The sequence below is a fragment of the Carassius gibelio genome, chromosome B8 (assembly GCF_023724105.1).
Source record: "Carassius gibelio isolate Cgi1373 ecotype wild population from Czech Republic chromosome B8, carGib1.2-hapl.c, whole genome shotgun sequence".
In the NCBI taxonomy this organism is placed as follows: Eukaryota; Metazoa; Chordata; class Actinopteri; order Cypriniformes; family Cyprinidae; genus Carassius; species Carassius gibelio.
Window position 1 is genome coordinate 5,716,919 of NC_068403.1, and position 22,206 is coordinate 5,739,124.

General features: G+C 37.0%; 1 protein-coding gene across 1 annotated transcript; it reads left to right on the forward strand.

The window, feature by feature from the left end:
• The first annotated feature begins 1,971 nt into the window (after positions 1 to 1,971).
• On the forward strand, positions 1,972 to 21,750 carry LOC127963596 (ETS domain-containing protein Elk-1-like). Its single transcript, XM_052563588.1, has 9 exons — positions 1,972 to 2,836; positions 6,220 to 6,428; positions 7,959 to 8,348; positions 8,536 to 8,691; positions 13,713 to 13,949; positions 14,104 to 14,233; positions 15,474 to 15,691; positions 16,269 to 16,370; positions 17,827 to 21,750. The coding sequence occupies exons 1-9, from the start codon at positions 2,812 to 2,814 to the stop codon at positions 17,923 to 17,925; spliced, it is 1,566 nt and encodes a 521-aa protein (XP_052419548.1). The 5' UTR covers positions 1,972 to 2,811; the 3' UTR covers positions 17,926 to 21,750.
• Positions 21,751 to 22,206: the final 456 nt, after the last annotated feature.

Here is a 22,206-nt window from a genome sequence, read left to right on the forward strand (position 1 = left end):
GGTCTATGAGTATGGCGTTCGATAAAATGCTATCAAACTGTGTGTGTGCTTCTTTTGGGATTCAAGATTGCACCTTCATTGAATTACGTGGCAATTAATCGATTATTAATTTAACTATTTTAGCTGTTCTGATTGATGAAGACAGTGGTTAATTTAAGGTTCTGCAGCATCCATGTGACGGCTACCCTGTCACACTAGTAACAGTTGCCATGGAAACTGGATGTTGAATTGTGGCAGCACTGAAAGACTAGCTTCCTGAAATAGATTATTTTTCTTTGTACAAAGACTCGCTGCCGCATTTGGGCACAATGACACACTATACAATCATTATAATGTGACATTGTCAGCACTGGCTGTGGAATTATAGATTTTACGTTTTGAAATGATATATAATTCAGGATTTAGATGGAACTTTTTTGTACATATGATTTCCAGCGCATCAAATAAAAGATGATTTATGCTTGCTGTATTATTGTTTTACCTATGCAGTATGTATGCTTGACATTATTTTTATTTTATACTAAGTCAGAAGTTTTCAGTGATTAAAATTTAAAGGGGTCATATGAGGCCATTTCAATTTTCCTTTCTCTTTGGACTGTGACACGTTTTTGGTGCATAAAGAAGATCTGTAAATCTGCAAAGACTAAAGTCTCAAACCAAAAGAGATATTCTTTATCAAAGTTAAAACTGCCACGCCCCCCAAAATGGCTCATTCAAACACGTGTCACTATGTGGAAATATTTGCGTAATGCTGCCCAAATGTTCACGCAAAGAAAGAAGACGTGGTTTCAGTAACACAGTTAGCGTTGAAGCAGTCATGTCAGGGAGATGCACTTTATTTGGCCTTCCAAAAGTAGATGCATGCAGGAATCTTTAAGATTACTTAAAACAGAACAACAACGCATTTTGACGGATGACCGTTTCATGAACCTAGGAGAGGAGGTAATTCTGACTTTGCTACAACAATGATGCCGCTTCTGAATCATCTACTGTATGTTTTGTTTATTAGTTTAAGTATTTGCTATTGACTGTTCAAATGCGGAGTTTTGCATGTGTGTGTGTGTGTGTGTGTGTGAGAGAGAGAGAGAGAGGGTCACACTGGAGTCAGCTGTCTTACCCATCCGTGGCTTGTGTACTGCAAACGCATACGAGCATCATGAGCACGTGTCTGTCACGCGACTATTACTCTTTCAGGCTTGAAATGATGGTAAAACTAAGGACATTATTAACTGTCTTTACATTTATTTTAGAAGATGAAGCTTGCGATTATGGAAAGGGGCGTTTCATTTACGACTAGTGCTTGCAGTAATCGGCCAGTCACAATGCACTGGGTCAGTTGGCCAATCAGAGCAGACTGCGCTTGTCAGAAGGAGGGACTTTGTAGAAAACAACACATTTGAGAGGCGGGGCATAGAGGACCTACTATTATGTACAGAATTTGACTTTTTTTTTAACATTAAAGCATATCAACACGTTCTGTTACACCAGATACACAAAATAATGATCTTTTAAAAAACATCATGACCCTTTAAATTTAGCTGTATGTTTTTCTGTGTAAAGTTCCAATGTATACTGTGGGAAAATATATATATTATAAATATCTGTAAAATATATTTGGAAAATACTTTGTTTCTTTTATGTTGCATTAAATATTTTTTTAATGCTTACAGTTAGATGTATGTTCGTTTTATATTTATTCGCTCACTTACTCAAATCTAATTAATATATATTTTAATATTTATTATTTATTTTGATTTATTAAAAGTAAATAATTATTTATATAATTTTTATCATAGATTTTTACCATTTGTACAGTTTTTTTTTTCTAAACATTTCCACGGACCCCCTAGCACTCTCTTGTGGCCCCCTGGAAATCCCCTGCATTGTGTTACATGAGTGCAAGCAACATTTCAGCGCAGTCCTGCAGCACCAACAACCTGTGGGTCGCGCTTGTCAATGTGTGTGGGAGAATTTACGCAAAATTATTCAAGCTCGTATGTATTTTTTTTTCTGCGTAAGGATTTTCACTCGACCTTGCTGCTGAATAAAATATCACCAAGGTCTCTTCACTAGAAGACGGCAACACAAAAGTTTTGCTCTCTTTCATTCATTTTGCTCTTCAGCCGACCCACGTCATGCCTGTGCGGTGACGTCACGACCGCACAGGGGACTCGTGGACCAAAGAGAGGTGAAAAAAAAGAAACAAGTAGTCGAGGCGCTCGTGGAAACAGGAAGCAAAAGGGGAAAGCCAAGCAGAGGTTGTTGTTGTTAGAAAAAAAAAACTTCCGAAGGGAGCACTCTGTCTTTTACCTCCCCGTTATTTTGAGCTCTTTAAACTGACAGTGCAGCCAGTCCGTTGCTTGGACACCGCGCGCTGAAGGAGGGAAGCTCGCGCGCTTCGCGCCGAAGTGGATGGACCTGGTCGGGGTTTCGGTTTATTTGACATTCCTCACCGTCCACCACGCCGGAATTAACCCCTTCTTACTGTTACCGTATTGTTTTTATAGGCAGGGCGTGACATTCCACCGTTTAAAAGCGGCCCTGGTCGATTTTACTGGAGTATTTTGACGTTTGAAGAAGTCTTCAGTTCGTCTGACAGGAACGGTGTAACGTTACGCACAGGCAGCCTGAGCTAACGCGAGCTAGCGACTTAGCTGCTAATGTCAACTAACATGGAGGGAGAGGTGCATGTGTTACATAACAACCAAACGCAACTAAACCACCGACTTTTGACACCCAGCAAGCACAGTTATGGACGTGAATTAATCTCCAAAGAATAAAACTGCCCATAAACACATTTATTTGGGAGAGATGGAGTCGAACCCGCTGATCAGCGGTAAGTTTTATTACACTTCTAGGTTGGACATGGAGGAGTGATTGCATTAGAGTTTAATAAAGTGCTCGTTTGTTAAACAATACTAAATACATTCACAACTCGCTCTGTTTTATCCACAATTTATTCGTACAATGTGCCTAATCCTGGTGTGAGTGAGAACGTTGTGTTCTAATCAATATGATTGTTCAAAAGGTATTGTGTGACAGTAGAAATGAGTGGAATTGACACCTTATTTTGATCAGGGTGGGTTACCATACCTGTTTGAAGCCTGATGCACTTCAACTGTGTTCTAGTAAATGTTTTGCAAGCCAAATGTCTGGTAGTGTGTCTACATGCTGTTGTTTATGAATCAAATAGTGTTTGGCAGACTTGTTTGCCCCCTGGTTATTTCTGAACTAACGTTAATCAGCCATCATCAAGTGTAATTTTAACATTTACATTTGGTTGTTTTATTGTGCACTGAATATTTAGATTTTGAGCTGTCAAACAAGCTAACGTTAGTTTGCAAGGGTTCTTGTTTGTTCTTGTATCTGGAAGGGTGGTTTTTAAATTAAACAATTATTATTAATTATTTTAATTTATTATTATTATCATTCGCTCCCTTTGGTATGTAATGTACAACAAGCCCTTTATAATTACTCTGAAAACCTAAAATCAAATGCATACGAACTTGTTTGATTTGTTTGTGATTGTGCAATGCATATGTCAGCATTTCTTTACTGTGTTTGTGTAAATGAAACCAATGTTATCTTATATTAACCAGCAGACCTCATGTAAACCCAAAGAGACCATGTCGACACCTTGATGACCCACCAGGAACTGTTGTGAGCCCCACTTAATCTGTGTATGTGTGTCTTTTAAGGATTTGTTTGGTAATTTAGCTCTGGATTCATTCTGCTCACATCACAGTCCTGTCTGGCTCTCTCCTCCTTTGGGATCCCTATTCATTCATTGGCTATAAGTCATCATGCAGTCTGAGAACTCAAGATAATTGACTATTGAGCATTGAGGTCCCTGAACAGTCTTAAGGCAATAAGGTCTGATGGGGAAAAACAGATCTGTGTTGTTCAGTGCCTATCTTTGTTTGCTTTTCTCAGATGTACAGGCTGATTTATGAGGCATTAGACCAAGGCAAGCTGTGCAGTGTTAGTCCCTTGATTAGTCATACTGGAGCTCTTTAGCTAGAATGTAACACTGCGAGGAAAATTTGGGAATAATAAACATGTAAATAAGACAAATGTGCATCTGATTCTTTGGTTCTGGCTTCACTATGACATATTTATCTTAATACCGTGACCCTTTGGTTACTTTTACCAGTATCTTCTGATGCCAGATTTTTATAATTTTTTTCTTCTGATTAATCACCATTGAAGTATTTGTTATTCATAAAAGCTTTGATGTGTTGTTGTGCTATTGGGAAAATCAGGCTGTTTGTTTTGCTGGCCTTAACTGTTCAGTTCATAAAAAAAAGGCACAATTTATTATAAAACTACATTATAAAGGGGGTGCTAGTCATTGTTTCACACAATTGGCTTTATTTTTTTCAATGGCTGTTTATTGAGGGAAACACCTATAATCACATTCAGGCTGATGTGGAAAAATCTAGTATTTTCTAATCCATTATTTGTCCTTTTTTGTGTAACTCTGTCTGTACTTAAAGCTAATTGATTGATTAAGTGAATTTAGACACCGGAATGTTATAATGTACAAGATTTATTTTGAACTGAATAGTTGATGAAAGCTATTCAGATAGGTTGCTTTAACAGAGATAAGACATGTATAAGAAGGTATATATAAAGGCTATTAAAAGTTAGAATTATCGGACTAAAGAAATGTGATGTCTAAAATATCAAATATTGATCAATACAATTCAGGAAAACAGTCATTAATTTTGACAGATAACTAGTATGTCCTTATATTATCGTTCATCTATAGAAAATTACATTTGATCACATTTTTGTATTCAATTTACAGTGTAGTTACACAAGCACTTTTAATTGTTATATTTTATTATATGTTTATTACTAGGCATATTTTATTCACTTTTAATTAATACTTTGATTTATTGCTTAAAAATGTGCATATTCAGAAACCTTCAAATGTAATATATTTTGTTTATGAATAACAGTGAGAGTTATTCTTCTTTCGCTGTTATTGGTCAAAAGATTTTCCAGCTGTGATTTAAATTTTTTTGTAGAAAATGTCAGTTGCTAATAGTCTACACATTCTCAATGCATAATTACTGTATGTATATCTAGTAGGAAGAGTAATGGAAAGTGTTACAGAGATGTCTTCAGAACTTCTTTTTTTGGGGGGGTCAACCTGTATGGAAATGAGTAATTTCAGCAGTCTTAGGGTCTCGCAGTGAGATGTTGATTTGATGAGTAGTGTAGATAATATGACATTTAAATCCTTAACCACGTTTTTGAAAAACTCCCTGTTTGCCTCTGTGTGTGTGTGTGTGTAGCTGTACAAGCTGTCCACAGGATATTCTTCTGGTGTTTCAGTCCTAGAATGATACCATTTATTAAAGCCATTTTACTGCTAATGAATGCACTCACTCAATCACTTGCAGCTTGATTTAATGACAGAATTAATTAATGATATTTTATGTGCTAGGTTAAAATGGAAACGTGTTCCTTTCATTGTCATCAGCAATTCACTGCGATTAATTTGGTTCAGTGTGCTTAAAGGGTGGCAGGGTCTCTTTTATTCCTTAGAAACTGTTGCTTAAATGCTTTTACCATGGTGATCGTTTCTAAGGTGTTGCTTATGAGTTACGTAAATGGGAGGGGGGGATTTTAATGGGGTTAATTTGCATTTTCAACATGTTCTTCCTGAACTTGTGATACACATCCTTTGCTGATGGTAGCAGTATTAATTCTGGCATATTTTTCCTTGATTTCACTGCAGATATAGGCTAATGTTCCCTCTCCATTTATGCTCCTCCAATCCAACCGTAAAGAAGAGGATTTAATTTACTACCGAGGATGTGAATTTGATTTCATTGAATGTAGGATTCAGTTAATCCCATAAAGGCTGTTTTTTTTTCTAACATGGCTTCAGTTACAGAACATACTTCTCATGACAATGTAGTATGTTTGATGCATTTTTTTTTTTTTTTTACATAGCTAGTAAAACCAATATCTGTTGTTTTCACAGCACTTATGGCTTAATGGGGAAATATAATTTACAAGCAGGCCTTATCACAACTGAAAGATACTGTATTTTGGTGTGTATTTCAGTGAAAGCATTAGTAATTGCAGGTTGTTTTATGTTTATTTAGTACTAACTTGAGGTTTTTCAATTCTAACACATGATACTATGCACCAGTAGGATACAGACACTGCCCATTTATCATAATCTGTTTTTGTGTCTTGTAGCAATGGATCCGTCCATTACATTGTGGCAGTTCCTGCTACACCTGCTAGATGATCAGAGTCAGAAGCACTTGATCTCTTGGACATCTGGGGATGGGGAGTTCAAACTGCTGGATGCCGAGGAGGTGGCCAGACTCTGGGGGCTGCGCAAGAACAAAACCAACATGAACTATGATAAACTTAGCAGGGCACTTCGTTACTACTATGACAAGGTATTTGCAGGAGTAACTATGAATGATGTGAATCACAGACTTAATCGGTTTATTTTATATATACATTACTGTTTAAAAGGTTGGGGTCTGTAAGATTTTTTAAAAGTAAATTATTACTTTTATTCTTCACAGATGCAAAAGTTACAGTAAAGACATTTGTTATGTTACAAAATGTTTCTATTTCAAATAAATGCTGTTCTTTTGAACTTTCTATTTATCACAGAATCTTGAATAAATGTATCACAAATTTCCACAAAAGTATTTAGCAGCACAACTGTATGTAACATTGAAAATAACACAAAATGTTTCAAAGTGATCGTCAAAGTGGCCGGAAGCCGCTGGCGATTGTGGGCGTCCGGGAGAGTTGAAGTCAGGTCAACTTTATGGTAATGAGCTATGATGTGGTTGAGTAGCAACCAATTGGAATGTAGAAGTCCTCCGCTTGAGAGGATTCCAGGGAACGCATTTCTATAAACTTTGGTTCCGACCACATTAGTTCCCAAGCATTCTCACGCTAGAACGCTTGTTTTTCAGTGGGAATGGAATTAATTTGCTCAAAATTTGACCAAATGCATTTAGACTACACTTCAACCAGGACGGAATGTTATGTAGGCTTCGCACAAATTAAGACCAAGGCTAGTAAACATCTCTTATAAACTAGTAAACGTCTCCTATAAACTGCATGTTGAAATTAGACTTAGCACTTAACACAAAAACACACCACACAAATGGCTTTTATTGGTTTATTTCATTAGCAGAAATTTAACTATAATTAAGTTCATTCCATCGATCAATTTCCTACTTTCACATTAAAAATATTTAATGAGGTTAACTTATCCCCTTACGTTACTTGTTGTCAGACAAGATCAACATACTTGTTCCCTTTGCGGCTCATCTGAATACAAGACCAAGCATTCGATCGTCAGAATGTCCACAAATCTTTCCACAGCATTGTTGGCAGGGCAGAATTTTGACACTCTCGCCGGTGGCAGTGTAAACGCACAGTTAGAATAAGGATCATGTGACACTGAAGACTGGAGTAATGTCTGCTGAAAATTCAGCTTTGTATTACAGGAATAAATTACATAATAAAAAAATGTAAAATTATATATATATATGTATATGTATATGTGTATATATATATATGTTTTTCACAATACAGCCCTAGTGAGTATGAGACGTCTTTGAAATAAATGAAGAAATCTTACCAACCCCAAAAGTTTGAACACTAGTGTATAAAACTGATGTACAGTAATACAATTCAGTGATATTAAATGAAACACTATTTACTCAGAATGACTCAATTGATGTTAACCAGTTAATGAGCCTGGACAATATTTTGGTCCATCACTAGTATTAATAAATTCATAAATATTAACCATTAATAAATATGAATAATTCTGGCATTTTTACTGTCTAACTGCTATGAAAAGGATAGAAAAACCTAAGATGGGAGCATGATTTAGTGAGCATGTGCATATTATTTTTGTTATTATTATAGCTTTTCAACAAGCTTTCATACTTCCACAGAATATTATTAAGAAAGTTAGCGGCCAGAAGTTCGTCTATAAGTTTGTGACCTTTCCGGACCCCAACTCTGCTGATGGACTGAAAGGACCTGAGGATTCCCAGAGGGCCACTACAGGGGAGAAATTGGAGCTGTCCATTCAGAGCAAATCTAACACAGGTGCTAACACCACCAACCCATGTCTCTCCAAGAGCCTGCAGGTTCAGCGCTCCTCCCCTAGCTCAGTGCAACGCAGCTCCCGAAACGATTACATGAAGTCTGGTCTCTACTCCACTTTCACTATTCAATCCCTACAGACGCCCTGCAAAACTGCATCCAAATTCATCAAAACGGAGCATGTCCTGAGTGACAACAGCCCCAAACCTGCTCATCTGGACCGCACAGTGCACGAGGTCAGCTTCTTTCTGGATTTCATGTTTTTGATTTAGAGCTGATGTTTTTAATTCTGCAATAAATCCTCTCATATGATATGTGACATTAAGTGAGTTATCATCAGGCTAAAACCTGCCAAACCTTGTTAAACGCATTGTGTGTAAGGTATTTGATTCACATTGATTATGTATTATGTATATGTTGCAGATGCAAATGTGTCAGACAGAAGCACAGCAGGGAACTGCTCAGGTGCAGTCGACTATGGAGAGCAGCAATTTGCATGTGATAGTGACCCACCCCTCCCCATGTGCTACACCTGCCCTCAGCCCACAGACGCCCTCTGGATCTGTCACTGCAACCATGGTATAGATTTGCTCTTTAGCACTCATTCAGACTTTAAATGCTTAAAGCTGTGCTATTTTAGCTAGGGCTGGTCCAGAATGTTCGAATATTCTTTTGGTTGGTTGGCATTAGATTTCTTAAATTTGAGATTCGAATAATCTTTTTTTTTTTTTACATCTAACAACCACTGCATAACGATCTTCATTCGTGCTTGAATATAGCCGCTTTTACACTATCGGGCCAATTGGTTCTAATGACTGTCAGGTACGGTTACAGTTGTATTTCCACGTGAGCCTGGCCTGGCTGGCCTGGCTGGTATGGCATGATTACAAACCGTTCTAGGCCCAGAATTCTTGGCAAAGTTAGACAACCATGCTTAGCTGTACTGTTCGAGTTCTTGTGCGTGATGTCGCCACTCTGTTGCCTGGCTAACAGTTTTTCATAGCTGACTAAGCGGAAGCACACTATTTGATCAAACAGCCAATTAAACAGCTACGCTACATTCAATGTAAAAAGAAAAAAATGTCTGAGACAGTTTGGTCTGTGGAGGAAACATTTGCACTTATTGATATTATGCACGTCATCACCTTTTGTTTTTTTCTTGTTTTTTTTTTTCACGTCAAGTTTTCTTTTTTTTTTTTTGACCTTTGAAATATCAGTTAAAAAAGGAATCCCAAAAACATAAATATCTGATCATCGTCCATATCAATTGAATTCAATTCTTTTCAAGTTTATTTGTATAGCATGTTTTACAATACAAATCATTGCAAAGCAACTTTACAAAATATGTATTTGCTACAATATTCAGTAGTAGCTTATCAGTGTTGATGTAAATGCTGTGGCAAAACTGAGAAACAAAAAGAGACATGATAAGCATAGCTGCTGTTCCAACCAAGCTAAATTTATTAGTAGGGGTGTCACGATTTCGATTTTAAATCGAAATTGATCGAAATTAAGTCACAGTCTCGAACTTCGAATAAAAAAATGGCCCCATGTTGTATGACGGCAAATCAATGACAAAAATATGACAAAAATAACCGAGCATTCAACTGATGCTGGCGCGCGCGCTATATGGCTTCCGCGAGAGGAAAACTGAATCGGATGCGAAGAAACAGGAGCCCGCGAGCTCATTTCAAACTCTCTCGCGCGCGTGACATGTACTCTGCGCGCAATAATTGCCCTCGCGCGCTCATGCTCATTCCCCACATCCTCGCGCTCGATCATCTCACCTCTGCTCGCGCGAACAATTTTATTTTTGTCAGTCGTGGGGCGGAGCTTGCTGTTTTAGTTGTTATCTCAAATGTCATTGGTTATTCCCCTTTTCCTAAAGTCAGTATTCGACGCCTGTTAGAAAATGAATAATAATTCACTTGACTTGACCCATGACTTCATCAGTGGACCAGATACATGCGAGTAATCATTTCTTTTGCTTGTTTAATTTATTTTTGTCTTTAATGTAATTTAATGCATTTTTTATAGAGTAGATCTTTTGTAGATACTTGATTAACTGGAATTCTTCTGATTGCTAGTGATTGCAGTCTTGTAATAAGAGATACACATATTTTACAGACTGTAATGATGCACACACACACACATACTGTACATACATACATAATATATATATATATATATATATATATATATATATATATATATATATATATATATATATATATCTAAATGAATGACAGTGAAGTGTTTAACAAGCGTTTTATCTTTAATCTTTTAAATTACGATACATCGTAATATTTGAAGGTTAGTTTAGTCATTTTTTATTGTTTTTGTTTGTTTTGTTGTGAACTTGAATATCATCTTTTGTGAAGAAGACTGCACTTACAAAAGAGAAACTGGATGGCAGTTTATTTTAAGTTTTCAATTGACTAAAGATATAAGTTATTGGTACATTATGTTGTTAATAAAAGTTTTAAATTTGACAGTGTAATGTGGTACATTGCAAACAAAGGTCAGATAGTATATTAAATAAAAGTCTAGTTTGAAAAATGACCATCTGTGCTTTAAAGAGAATAAATGTAAAAATCGAGAATCGAATCGAACCGTGACCTTAGAATCGAAAATGCAATCGAATCGAGGATTTGGAGAATCGTGACACCCCTATTTATTAGTTTAACCCAGGCTAAAGAATAATAATGCGCATTTGATCAGATACAACTGCAGTCACAGATTATGAGATGCATTATTCGAATGCTTGGTGAAAGATCTAGATTTAAACAGAGAGAGTGTGTCTGAACCCCAAACATGATCAGGAAGGCTATTCCAGAGTTTGGGAGCCAAATTTGAAAAAGCTCTACCTCCTTTAGTGGACTTTGCTATCCTAGGAACTACCAAAAGTCCAGCGTTTTGTGACCTTCGGGAGCGTGATGGGTTGTAGCGTGGCTAGTATGAGGCTAGTTAGGTATGCAGGAGCTAAACCATTATGGGCCTTATAGGTAAGTAATAATAATTTCTAACTTATATGGTGAGTTTAAAATATTCTAGCGGTCCCCCCAGAGTGAGTTTTTTTAAGACGACCATTATTTTAGAACGTTCCCCTTACTGTTTCCATGGCGACGCGTCAGGCTTGTCACGTGACACACTGCGTCTACAATAACACTGTATGAAAGATGGATCGCTTTTATTTATTTTTTCCTTTTTTTATTTAAAATATTCACAAACTAGCATACCATTTCATGAACAATCTGATATTCTGATTCATAAATATGTGTAAATGAGTGTGTTTTGTCGTTTAAAAATCTTTCTAAATGATCTTGACCATAATCTGTAATGTGAGATGGGTGCCACCACTAGGGAAGTCGTGGCCTAGTGGTTAGAGAGTTTAACTTCTAACCATAGGGTTGTGGGTTTGAATCTCGGGCCGGCAATACCACGACTTGGGTGCCCTTGAGCAAGGAATCGAACCCCCAACTGCTCCCCGGGCGCCGCAGCATAGATGGCTGCCCACTGCTCCGGGTGTGTGTTCACAGTGTGTGTTCACTGCTCTGTGTGTGTGCACTTTGGATGGGTTAAATGCACAGCACGAATTCTGTGCATGGGTCACCATACTTGGCTGAATGTCACGTAACTTTCACTTTCATTTTTGTTTGCGGTGCAGTTCAGAGTTGCTGTCAGTCAGATTTACAGAAGGTGAACTCGTCAATCTCTCCCGAAATACAAGTAAAAAGTGGCGGGGTAATTATTTATTTATTTTAATATCGTGAGATCGTGGAGCACAAGAAAACAACACAGTCTGAAGCTGCTCACTGTAGATGATCTTGTTTCTCTCTGTCTGCACAATCGTGGTGATGAAAGTGCCCTAAAAGATGTTATAATGGACTAGTTTCACATCCAGAGATAATGGATTGGATGATGATGTTACCAAAGAGGAAGAGTCCGATGAGAGTCTGTTATATGCACAGGTTTCTAACTACAACGTACACTATTTGTGCTATCAGAGACTATGCCCATCATGATAAACAATGGAAAACTGTCCTCTTCAGGGTAACGTTAGTATTTTTGTGTAATGATGCAGAATAGCGAACGTTAAGTAGAAGTGAAAGTGAAAGCTGTATCACTTTAAAGCCATTTTCTCAATATTAGATTCATGAAAATCATGGCTATCAGCCGACCTCAGATAGCCATAACTTATGTAACGTTCAAGCTGTGGAAAAAATAACTCCGCTTTCATATGGTATCAATTTCACCATGTGTTGGGTTTTCGTAGATCGCATCACATATGTTCAGCCCCTCCCTCCGAAGCTTTGAATATTAGTTAGTGGATTACGTTCGAAGCTCAAAAATGGTATTCAGACCAGCCCTAATTTTAGCCCAGATGATGGTGTCAACAACGTTTGGGAATCGTGTAAGATTTCTTGCATTAAGCTAAATTGTCTTCAATGGCCCGGAGTCAATTATTCCCGCTTAAACTACAGTTACCACACCTTGACGTCGAGCAGATGAAATATTTAAAGGGAATCGTCTGGTTTTTGTACATCTCTATTGTGAGTAGGATTATTTCTTCTGCATCTTATCCAATGCCTCTTTTGCTAGTTCCAAAATGTAATTTTAAACCTAGTAAAGGAGGCTTGAACCATTGATAGCATTCTAATGCAGATATTAATGAAGATATTCGAAAGCGAGTGAGAGAAACAGAGACGCAGAAAGAGAGAGAGAGAGAGAGAGAAAAAAAAAAGAGAGCTTGTGTGAATTAGGCTACCTCTTTGCATCTCTAAACAGCTGGAACTGTAATGTGGTCAAGAGAGCTGCCTGGAACTATGTTTGCCGTGCATTTCCCAGAAAATAATTGCACAACTCAGAACATTCATCAGCCAATCAGATTCAAGCATTCAACTGCCCCATAGTATAAATCAGAATTATTGCACTTTCACCCATAAATACAAATAAATAGAAAGTCAGCTCATACACATGGTTTATTTGGCCTCATGTAAATTTATTAAATTGTAATTTAAATGATCACACTCTTTACATTATAACTGGCATACAATTAAAACTGCTAAAACTCAAAAACAGTGAAATTCTTAATATTAATAATTTATTTCAATTAAAACAATAACAGTGGCAAAGGTACATTTATTCAGCAACCACAATCAAAAACATTATAGTTGAAATTCATGTTTCAGTTTATTACGGTCAGCACTGAGGCCTGCAACAATGTTGCAAAGAAAAAGGATGTCAATTTATATTTTTCTTCATTGTTTTTGTTAATGAAATTGCACTGAATGGCAGTCGTTCAAGTTATATTCACATCTCCATTGTCAGAAATTGCGTCACAGTCAAGTAATCCCTTTTCCCAATTAACAAAATAAAGCACAACATTTTTAGTTGCACTTAAAAATGTTTAACACTATGGAAGAAAATGAGTTACAATCTAGTCCTTACTCATTGAAGCACTTATTGTAGCCTCCTGGAAATTGTTCATCAGATTTAAAAGCTTATGCACCCAAATTCCTGGAAAATACCATAAAGATTGGCTAAACATCTTGCAATCCATTGTGTGCATAAAATGTTGTTTTCAATTCATTCCACAGAATACTCAAGCACAGAAGAGCCAGAATTTGGGTGACCCACCCCAGATCTACTTGTCCGATCCCAGCTCTATGACCTCGCTCATTCCTCTAGCTCATGGAGAATGTGTTGTCAACCCTTCTCAGCCTGTATTTGTGGTCATAAAACCTTTGCCTGTTGGACTGGCCAAAGAGTCCAGCCTCACGCCTGAAGAAGACCTGCTGGAGATTGTCGATTTGGATGACAAAACAGATGTTGAGGTGAGCAGATGTGTCAATTAGAAATCATTCACTGTACATCATCCAAAAAAATATTGAACATGTTTGGTTGCAATGAAATGCTGGAGTAATTTAGCATTTTATTTATTTATTTTTAGCTTTTTATTTATTTTATTTTTTTATTTGCCATACTCAGCCAGTGTCCACAGTGCCTGTCTCTGGAGTTACAGATGCTCCAATCTCTGTGGATGCTCCATCACCCTCCGTGGAGCCAGTGGCGCAGCCTGTTGGAGAAGGGGAGGTGAAAGAAAAGCCTGAGTTACCCGGTTAGTCAAAATTCATGTCATTGATGCATTAGAAAGACGTTGAACTCAAAAGAGCTGGTGAGGCTTGTAGCAGTTTATTTTTAGTTTTACTGTTTATGAATTGCAAGCAAATCTTTCTATAAGGGGAAGCTTATTCATTAGCGTTATAACTAGATATATAAAAGCGACATCAGTTAAGTTCCATTTGAATATTGGTTGCCTGGCAATGAAAAACAGCCTGCTGTTAAGATAGTTAACTACAATACCTATCAAACTTTTGGGATCAGTAAGATTTTTTTATATATATTTGAAAAAAGTATTTTTATGCTCTGAAGACTGAATTTATTCAATCCAAAAATACGGCAAAAACTGTTGTTTTAATATCATTAAATATTACTACATAACTGATTTCTATTTGAGTATATTTTCAAATGTAATTTATTTCTGGCACAGCTAAATTTCCAGTAGCCATTACTTCAGTGTTCAGTGTCACGTGAGCTCCAGACCAAGGCCGATTGATGGTTATTTTGTATTTCTTCCATTTCTGAATAATCACACCAATGGTTGTTTCCTTCTCTCCAAGCTTCTTGCTGATGGTCTTGTAGCCCATTCCAGCCTTGTGCTGATCTACAGTCTTGTCTCTGACATCTTTGACATAGGGCTGGACAATATATCAAACAATATGATAATGTGCATCTCGTCAGTAAAGCAGTTCCGTGATTAGCAGTAAATCCCCATCACATGCTTTGAAAAGGAGCAGCAGTTAACACACAGAGCCGTAGTTCGCTGACAAGCTACGCTATAGCGAGTTCATTATTAAAGATGATTATGAAATACGAAAATGAACTCGATATAGCGTAGCTTGTCAGTGAACTAGGGCTCTGTGTGTTAACAGACGCTCCAAGCAGGTGATGGGGAATTACTGCTAATCACAGAGCCGGCTTTACCGACGAGATGCACATGATCACAGCGTTCGATATATTATCCAGCACTAATAGAAGTATTAATTTCCTAAAAAAAAATTTACTGCCCCCCCCAAAGTGTATATTACTTGGTAGAAGATTTATTATGATTATTAATAATAAATTAATTATCAAATGACAATGTCTTTTATCAAATTGCTGATCCTACCTTTTCATAAAAGCAATAAGCCACTCCAAGCAATGCTTTGCAGTTATTTGACATGGTTATAGGTCAACAAAACCCGCAGTGCTTAAAAATCAATTGTCAATTTTAGCCTCTCATTCAAAACTGTTTTCAGAGGACACCAATACTGCATCAGCCTCCCTCCCAGCAAGCACGCAGGAAGTCCAGCCTCCTAAATCAAAGAAGCCACGTGTGCTGGAACTGCCATCCTCGTCTACGCTGCTACCCCCTGGACTCTCGCTGGATAAGGTCAATGCAGCGGTGAACAGCCTTCTGGCTTCTGGCAGTGCCACAAACACCTTAACACCCACAGTCATCACCTCCCATGCCCTGGTGAGCCATTCAGTTCAGAATTAAGGTTTATTATATAAGTTTTGCTATTTTCACTATTTTGTGGAATTGTATTGCTTATTTTTTATTGCTGCTTGCAATTGCATTTCTAAGACGAAACCCACATGAACTCATTTCAGAAGATAATTATTTTAAGCAGTTGACAGCCCTGATTTAAACACAATGTTTTTTCTTTTACCACATAGAAGGCACAACGAGATGACTGTTAAATGGCTGAGTTTCAGCATTATCTCACAGTCCTTCAGTGGAGTCGTGCTTGGGTGTTTTTAAGAGCTAAATCTCTGTTTATGCCATAGTTTTGATAATTATCAAAAATATCTGTATTTTTTTGTTTTTTGTCTAAGGCAACAATAGCGTTTGTGGGGTATGAATGGATGCTTCACATGTACCAAGCTTTTATTCAAACAGTCTCAATGTGATTTTTAACAAAGCCAGAGCGATATAAATGCTTGTGTTACCAGATATCCAAGAACAAAGAGATACAACACAATGACCTTGTAAAATGGTTCATACGCACACGCACAACCTCTTCAACTCTTTCTCTCTCTTTCTCTTTCAGACTCCAGTGCTGTTGACACCAAGTCCGCTGCCATCAACCATACACTTCTGGAGCACACTCAGTCCAATCGCTCCGCGCAGCCCTGCCAAGCTCTCCTTCCAGGTGAGACTTCCTGTCCACACAGTTTCCGTCCACAGCATGGCAGCAGCACACCATCTGTCTCTTCACACTCCCTCGGCTCATTGCATGGCTGAGAATTTACTCCCTTCCCAAACCATTCATAACCGTCAAATACATTACAACATATACATTTTATATATTCCACCTTTTCCCAACTTTTAAGATTGCCATGGTAACCAATATCTTATTTACATTTGTGCATTTAGCAGACATTGTGCTTCTATCCAAAAAGACTTGCAACAGAGAAACGTGATTTTCCACAGAACCAACCATATTCATATGCAGTGGCATGTTTATTAGAAAGCTAGATTAGGAAATCAACTGGAAAGAAGCTCATGAAAGAGTTTTTTTTTTTTTTATCATAAAATAGTCTTGTAATAATTTTATATTCTGAAATACAATTTCCTGACTTCAAAGAGGAAATTGGTGTATTACAAAGTATTTTTTGGATGATAAATGGTTTGGTAAATTCTGAATGGATCAGCCACATTTAAAAATGTTAAGTAAGTTATCCAGCTATTTCCACACTTGTGAGCACACATTTGAATTCTGTTATTGTGCCTTCACATTAATACTGCAATGCTTTAGTGCAATAAAACCATTATCTTCAATTAGGCTCACTAACTAATAATTTCAATACTCTGCATTGCAGTAAATTCACAATGTTCTCTTATGCTTCTTGCTTTAGTAGACGTCTTTTTGTGCTTCATTTTGAGAAGGCTTTTGTGTTGTAGGACTGTTCCTCAGGAAAGCATGTGAGCATCCTCTGCTGGACAATAGCAACAAGTGCAGAGTTTGGAACATTAATATATTGTTATTTTTTTAGAGGAACAAGTGCCTTAAACCTAATCCTACACAAGTTCCCTCCTTTCTGTCTTGGTAAATGTTCTTCTTGGGCTAGTTTATATTTTTATTATAGCAAAGTGGTCTTTCCAGTTTATTAAGTTATCCATGTCAAGTATCAGTACCAGCTGAGTATTCCAGGTTCTTAGAACTTTAATGTCCCATTTTAAATGCATGCTGTTCATTTGCACATTAATTTATACTCAGAGGGCTCAAAGGTATTGTCTGTGTGCAAAATGTATATCTTTCCATTACTTGAAGTGCAAAACATATTAGCTGAAATAAAATAAATATTGAAAAAACTTTAAACGTTACGATAAAACAATAAAACAACATTTCTCACTTTTTAGTTTAAGTAGAAGTACTGTACTTAAATAAGTGAAACTAAATAAATTAAAAACTAAAACTATAGAAATGTTTATGAAAAAATTTGAATAAAAATGGCAAAATTACTCAAACTTGAACTAAAATTAAAATCAACTCATTCAAAATATTTACAAAAACTAACACGGTAAAGCAGTGATACTAAAATAACATTGCTTTGTGGAGACGGATAGCTTAAGTCCTAATTAACACCTTCCTGTTATTCTTACAGTTCCCCGCCAACGGAAGCAATCAGATCCAGATCCCAGCACTGAGTGTGGACGGCCTATCCACACCTGTCGTTCTCTCCCCTGGACCACAGAAACCATAATTTGCTATTTAATTCCCTTATCTTCTGCTGTAGCCATTGGCTACCTATCCAGCCAATGAAATGCTGAGGACGGCCAATGAAAGTTGGGACACTCCATATCAGGTTCTGCTGTGAGTTGGGCGAGGCCTCTGCTCCAAATCTGCAAGAGGAGTGCGCTCTCAGCCGTCCTTCACAATTGGTTGACGGAGCAGCCCGATTTTGTGCTTGGTGGCATTTGCAGAAACTATTTGATTTTTTGTTTTTTCCTTTGCTTTTGATATGATCATCAACGGTTATTTATTTATTTCTGATGTTTCTTGGTGCATCGCGAGATGCACATTCCCGAATGCTCATGTGAATTTGGAACTTGGAGATCTCACTTCATTTTTGATTTCTCACAATTCCATTGAGTTATGGATCAGACATGCTATCCTTTGATTGAATCAAGGCATGAAATGCCATTTATTCACAGACTGAGTATAGCTTTCTGGGGGGGGGGGGCATGCATTTGAAATCTGCAAGTTAATTTCTTTCTTTGGCATTACATAGACACAAATACATAATATTTAGTATATGACACACTGTTGTTTTAAACATTTTGTGTTTTTCCATGGACACTTTTTGCTAAAGTGGCATTGAAAATGCCAGAGGAATGTCACAGCCATTCCCAGGATTTGAAGAGGTGGAACCAGGGTGGAAAAGATACAAAGAGATTCTGAACGATATCAGGGTCTGGAATGTTTCAATCTTTTTCTTCTATGACATCATTCCTTTTTTTCAGAACTTTCCTCTTGTAAATAGACATTGCACCCATTCCAAGATTTGAAATACTGATTTTTTTTGTTCTTGCTCTCCTGTTTTTGTTGAAGTTTTTTAGTAATTCTATCAAGGAGCCCTTTCTCTGGCAGCATCGACAAAGCAGGCAAAGGTTTCAAAAGTGTCACAGCGAATCTTTGCAGTTTCATGCTTTTTTCTTCTAAAGAAAACGCCAGAGGAGACCAAAGACCAGCTGTTTATATACAATCTATCTTAGCGTCTCTGTCATTTTTTTTTCTGTTAAGTTTTGCATTTTCTCTCGCTCTCGTCTTTATTTTTACTCTGCCGCATCAAAGGGCTATAAGAACCTTCATGCAACCAAAACACTCACACTTCTGACACTGTATATAACTGATACATCTGACTCGCCAGCTAGAAGTGTAAAACTCAATAATCGTTGTATATAAAGTAATTTATGGCAGAACAGGAAGTATGTAGCTTCAGCTGCTTTTGATATTGTTAGTCGTTTTGCGCAGCCTGCCTCTTATGCTATGTTCGTCTGATGTGTTAAAATCACACTCACGGTTGTTACCTCAAAGCTGTCAACAGCTCGACGCGTCAAAGCAGGCAAGCATATATGTTGCAACTGACAAACAAAGCCAACGATTATTTGCATATCTTCTTGCGCTTGTAGTTTGCGTGTGAAGCTCAAGTTTCCTGTGGGGAAATCATGGTGGTTATATATAGCAGTGTACAGAAAGCTGTAGTCAGTGTTTATGGAGAGTAACTGCCTCCACAGCATACGGACTTTTCTGTATAGTGGTTTTTATCATTTCATTTGATCTGAGTTTGCTTAACTCGCATATACATTAACATCCTTATTTTCAATTTTAGGAACATTTGGGCGTCCATGTCTTTCACTTTAGATTATTTTGTCTCTTTAAGTTGGTGCTCTTTGTTGTTTTAAAGAGTTTTCTGCTTTGATATCTGCGTAATTGTAATGAACTTGGGAGGATTTGCTCGTAGCATGCTGCAATTGCTTAAGCGTGTCACCTCTCTCCTGCATTTTGTGCGCCTTGCGGCTGATTTGTAACTGTTCTGTTGTCAGTGAATGACTGTTTGTTTTCAGATGAAGCGCTTTAGAAAAGACTTGAAGATTAGTCAATGTTCACCACCGCTCTTGGTGTCGCTCTGATATGTACCGATGATGTCATGGATGCCCACACGTCGACACATTGAATGTTCTGTTCAGGTGGGCATTTTGGGAGTCGCCCCCTCACATTACTACTCGCCAAGCTCAGTGACCTGATATTTTCATTGGTGAGTTACTTGTGTTTGTTTTACACCATGGGTTGGGCAAATTAATAAGCCTGCAATATCAAATAACTCACTGTGATGATAAATTAAGTGATTTGTGAGTACTACTTACCCCATTCTTGATCTTTAATGCGGTGTAGTAAGTCTGCAGTACTGCTTTCAGCCGTCCTGTCACTTTCCTCTCAAGCTTGTCTGGATCGCTGGGATTGTTTGTGCCTCTGAACGTCTGTGTGGCTATGCTCTGTAATGTGCTGTGAATGCGTTTTAACAGCTGTCTTTGAGCTAAACTCCTCTTATTTCCCTTGCTCTGCTGCTGCTGTTACTTTTACTGTACATCAGCACTGATCAATACAGTGACAGCATACTGTGCGCGGTTCCCCGAAATGAACTATTACATAGTGCTGACTTCATTTATGCCCAGACAACTTGTTTACAAATCAACAAGATTAAAAGACAGAAATAGAGAGCCATATCAATTTAAAACTATTTCTATTTTAAAAATACAGAAAATACAGTTTTTTTTTAAAGTCAAATATTGTAATATTAACGAGCCTTTGTCATGTTGATGAAATTGCTGCCCCCTTTCAGATAATGAAACTAATGCTGCACGTCTCTGGACCTGTGAAGACTGTTTAGGTATCATAATACCACATTAAATAGGTCTTAAAGTTGGATTTTTGGGTATGTGCTTGTCCACTGACTAATTATTTTGATATTAATACCTTCTAAAAAAACTTTGTTGTTTTTATCTGAAATTATCCCAGAATAAAATCTTCATGCGGAGTAATGTTAATCAGTAATATTTATTGTCCTTATAACAAGCAAAGCTCCAGCTGAAATTTTTATTTGCATTCTATTCTCTTATTAGAACCAAAATTGTGCAGAAATTGTATTTGTGCAAGTTTTAATTGTGCAAAAAAAATTGTAAATGATTGTTGGTAACCAGCATGTGTAATGTTCTAGTCACTGAAACCTTTATGCAAATGAAGAAACATGTTACATAAAAAAAGCCATTTATTGAGTAATTGATTGGACCGTAGAGATGTTGGCTGAGAAGGTTTTTCACCTTTTGTGGAGAAGTCTCTAAATTATTTCCTAATACCAGCATAGATTTCGTACCATGTACAAATTTCCATTGTAGGACAGTCGATCATATCAATATTTCTCATTGAGAAAACCTGTTTAATTCTTGTTACCTGCTTATGAAGTCACAAATCCAAGCACCAAACTGGAGTTGATACTTGCGTGGCTCAAAACTGTTAAGACATCTGCCTCTTTTGCTTTTCAAGTTACTGAATTTGAACATCTGCAGTTGTCAGATGCTGTAATAAGTCTTCACCTTTGTTTTTTCTCTTTGAAATGTAATGTGGGAACTGTTAACGTATTGTATGATTCTATATTCAATAATGTGTTGGGAAATCTTGTGCTACGCATATATTTGTGTTTTTTAAAAAGAAGTCTGCTACTTGTGTGAAGAGCGAATACATGGTCCTGTTGGACTCTTGGACTGTTGGGAAGCAGATCTCTGTGGCCTGAGCTCCCTTTCCCAGATGAGAATCACTCTCTGGGAGTTTATTTCATAAAGGGATGGAGAGGCTTTTATTTTTGTCTAAACTGTCTAAATACTATATTATATGTACTGGAAAGAGACAAAACTATTTTTCATCTGCACATGCTACTTTGTTTGTGTATGTGATAGATCTTGTTTTCTAAAGACAAAAGAGACTCGGAACTAATATGAAAGTTATGAATAAAAGGCTATTTTGTTCTTTACGTTTTATAATATATTCGTTTTATCTATCCATCTATCTATCCATTTATCTGTTGTTAATTCCGTGTAATGTTCTATCATATGTGCTATCATTATTCAACTATTTTATGTATCCATTTATCATTCAATCCATTTATCGTACAATCTATTGTTCTACGTAACATTATCACTCTATTCTACCTATCATTTGGTCTATCTATTATTTTATTTATCATCTATCGTTCTTTCTATACTGTATATCTAATAATCAGAAACATTATTACAATGTATTGTTTGCAATTATACAGAAAAAAAGATTTAAGTAATAATGCATATATATACAGTACTGTGCAAAAGTCTTAGGCCACTAGTATTTTCACCAACAAAAATGGTTTTAAGTCAGTTATTTCTATGTTTTGGTGTAGTGTGTCAGTAGTAAATATCAGTTTACCTTTCCAAACATTATTTTTGCCATTAAT

Excerpts from the sequence above, each read along its gene's own strand:
- LOC127963596 (XM_052563588.1), top strand. The coding sequence starts at position 2,812 with ATGGAGTCGAACCCGCTGATCAGCG. Across the intron at positions 6,429-7,958 it reads TTCGTTACTACTATGACAAG|AATATTATTAAGAAAGTTAG; the intron begins GTATTTGCAGGA and ends ATACTTCCACAG. Across the intron at positions 15,692-16,268 it reads TCATCACCTCCCATGCCCTG|ACTCCAGTGCTGTTGACACC; the intron begins GTGAGCCATTCA and ends TTTCTCTTTCAG.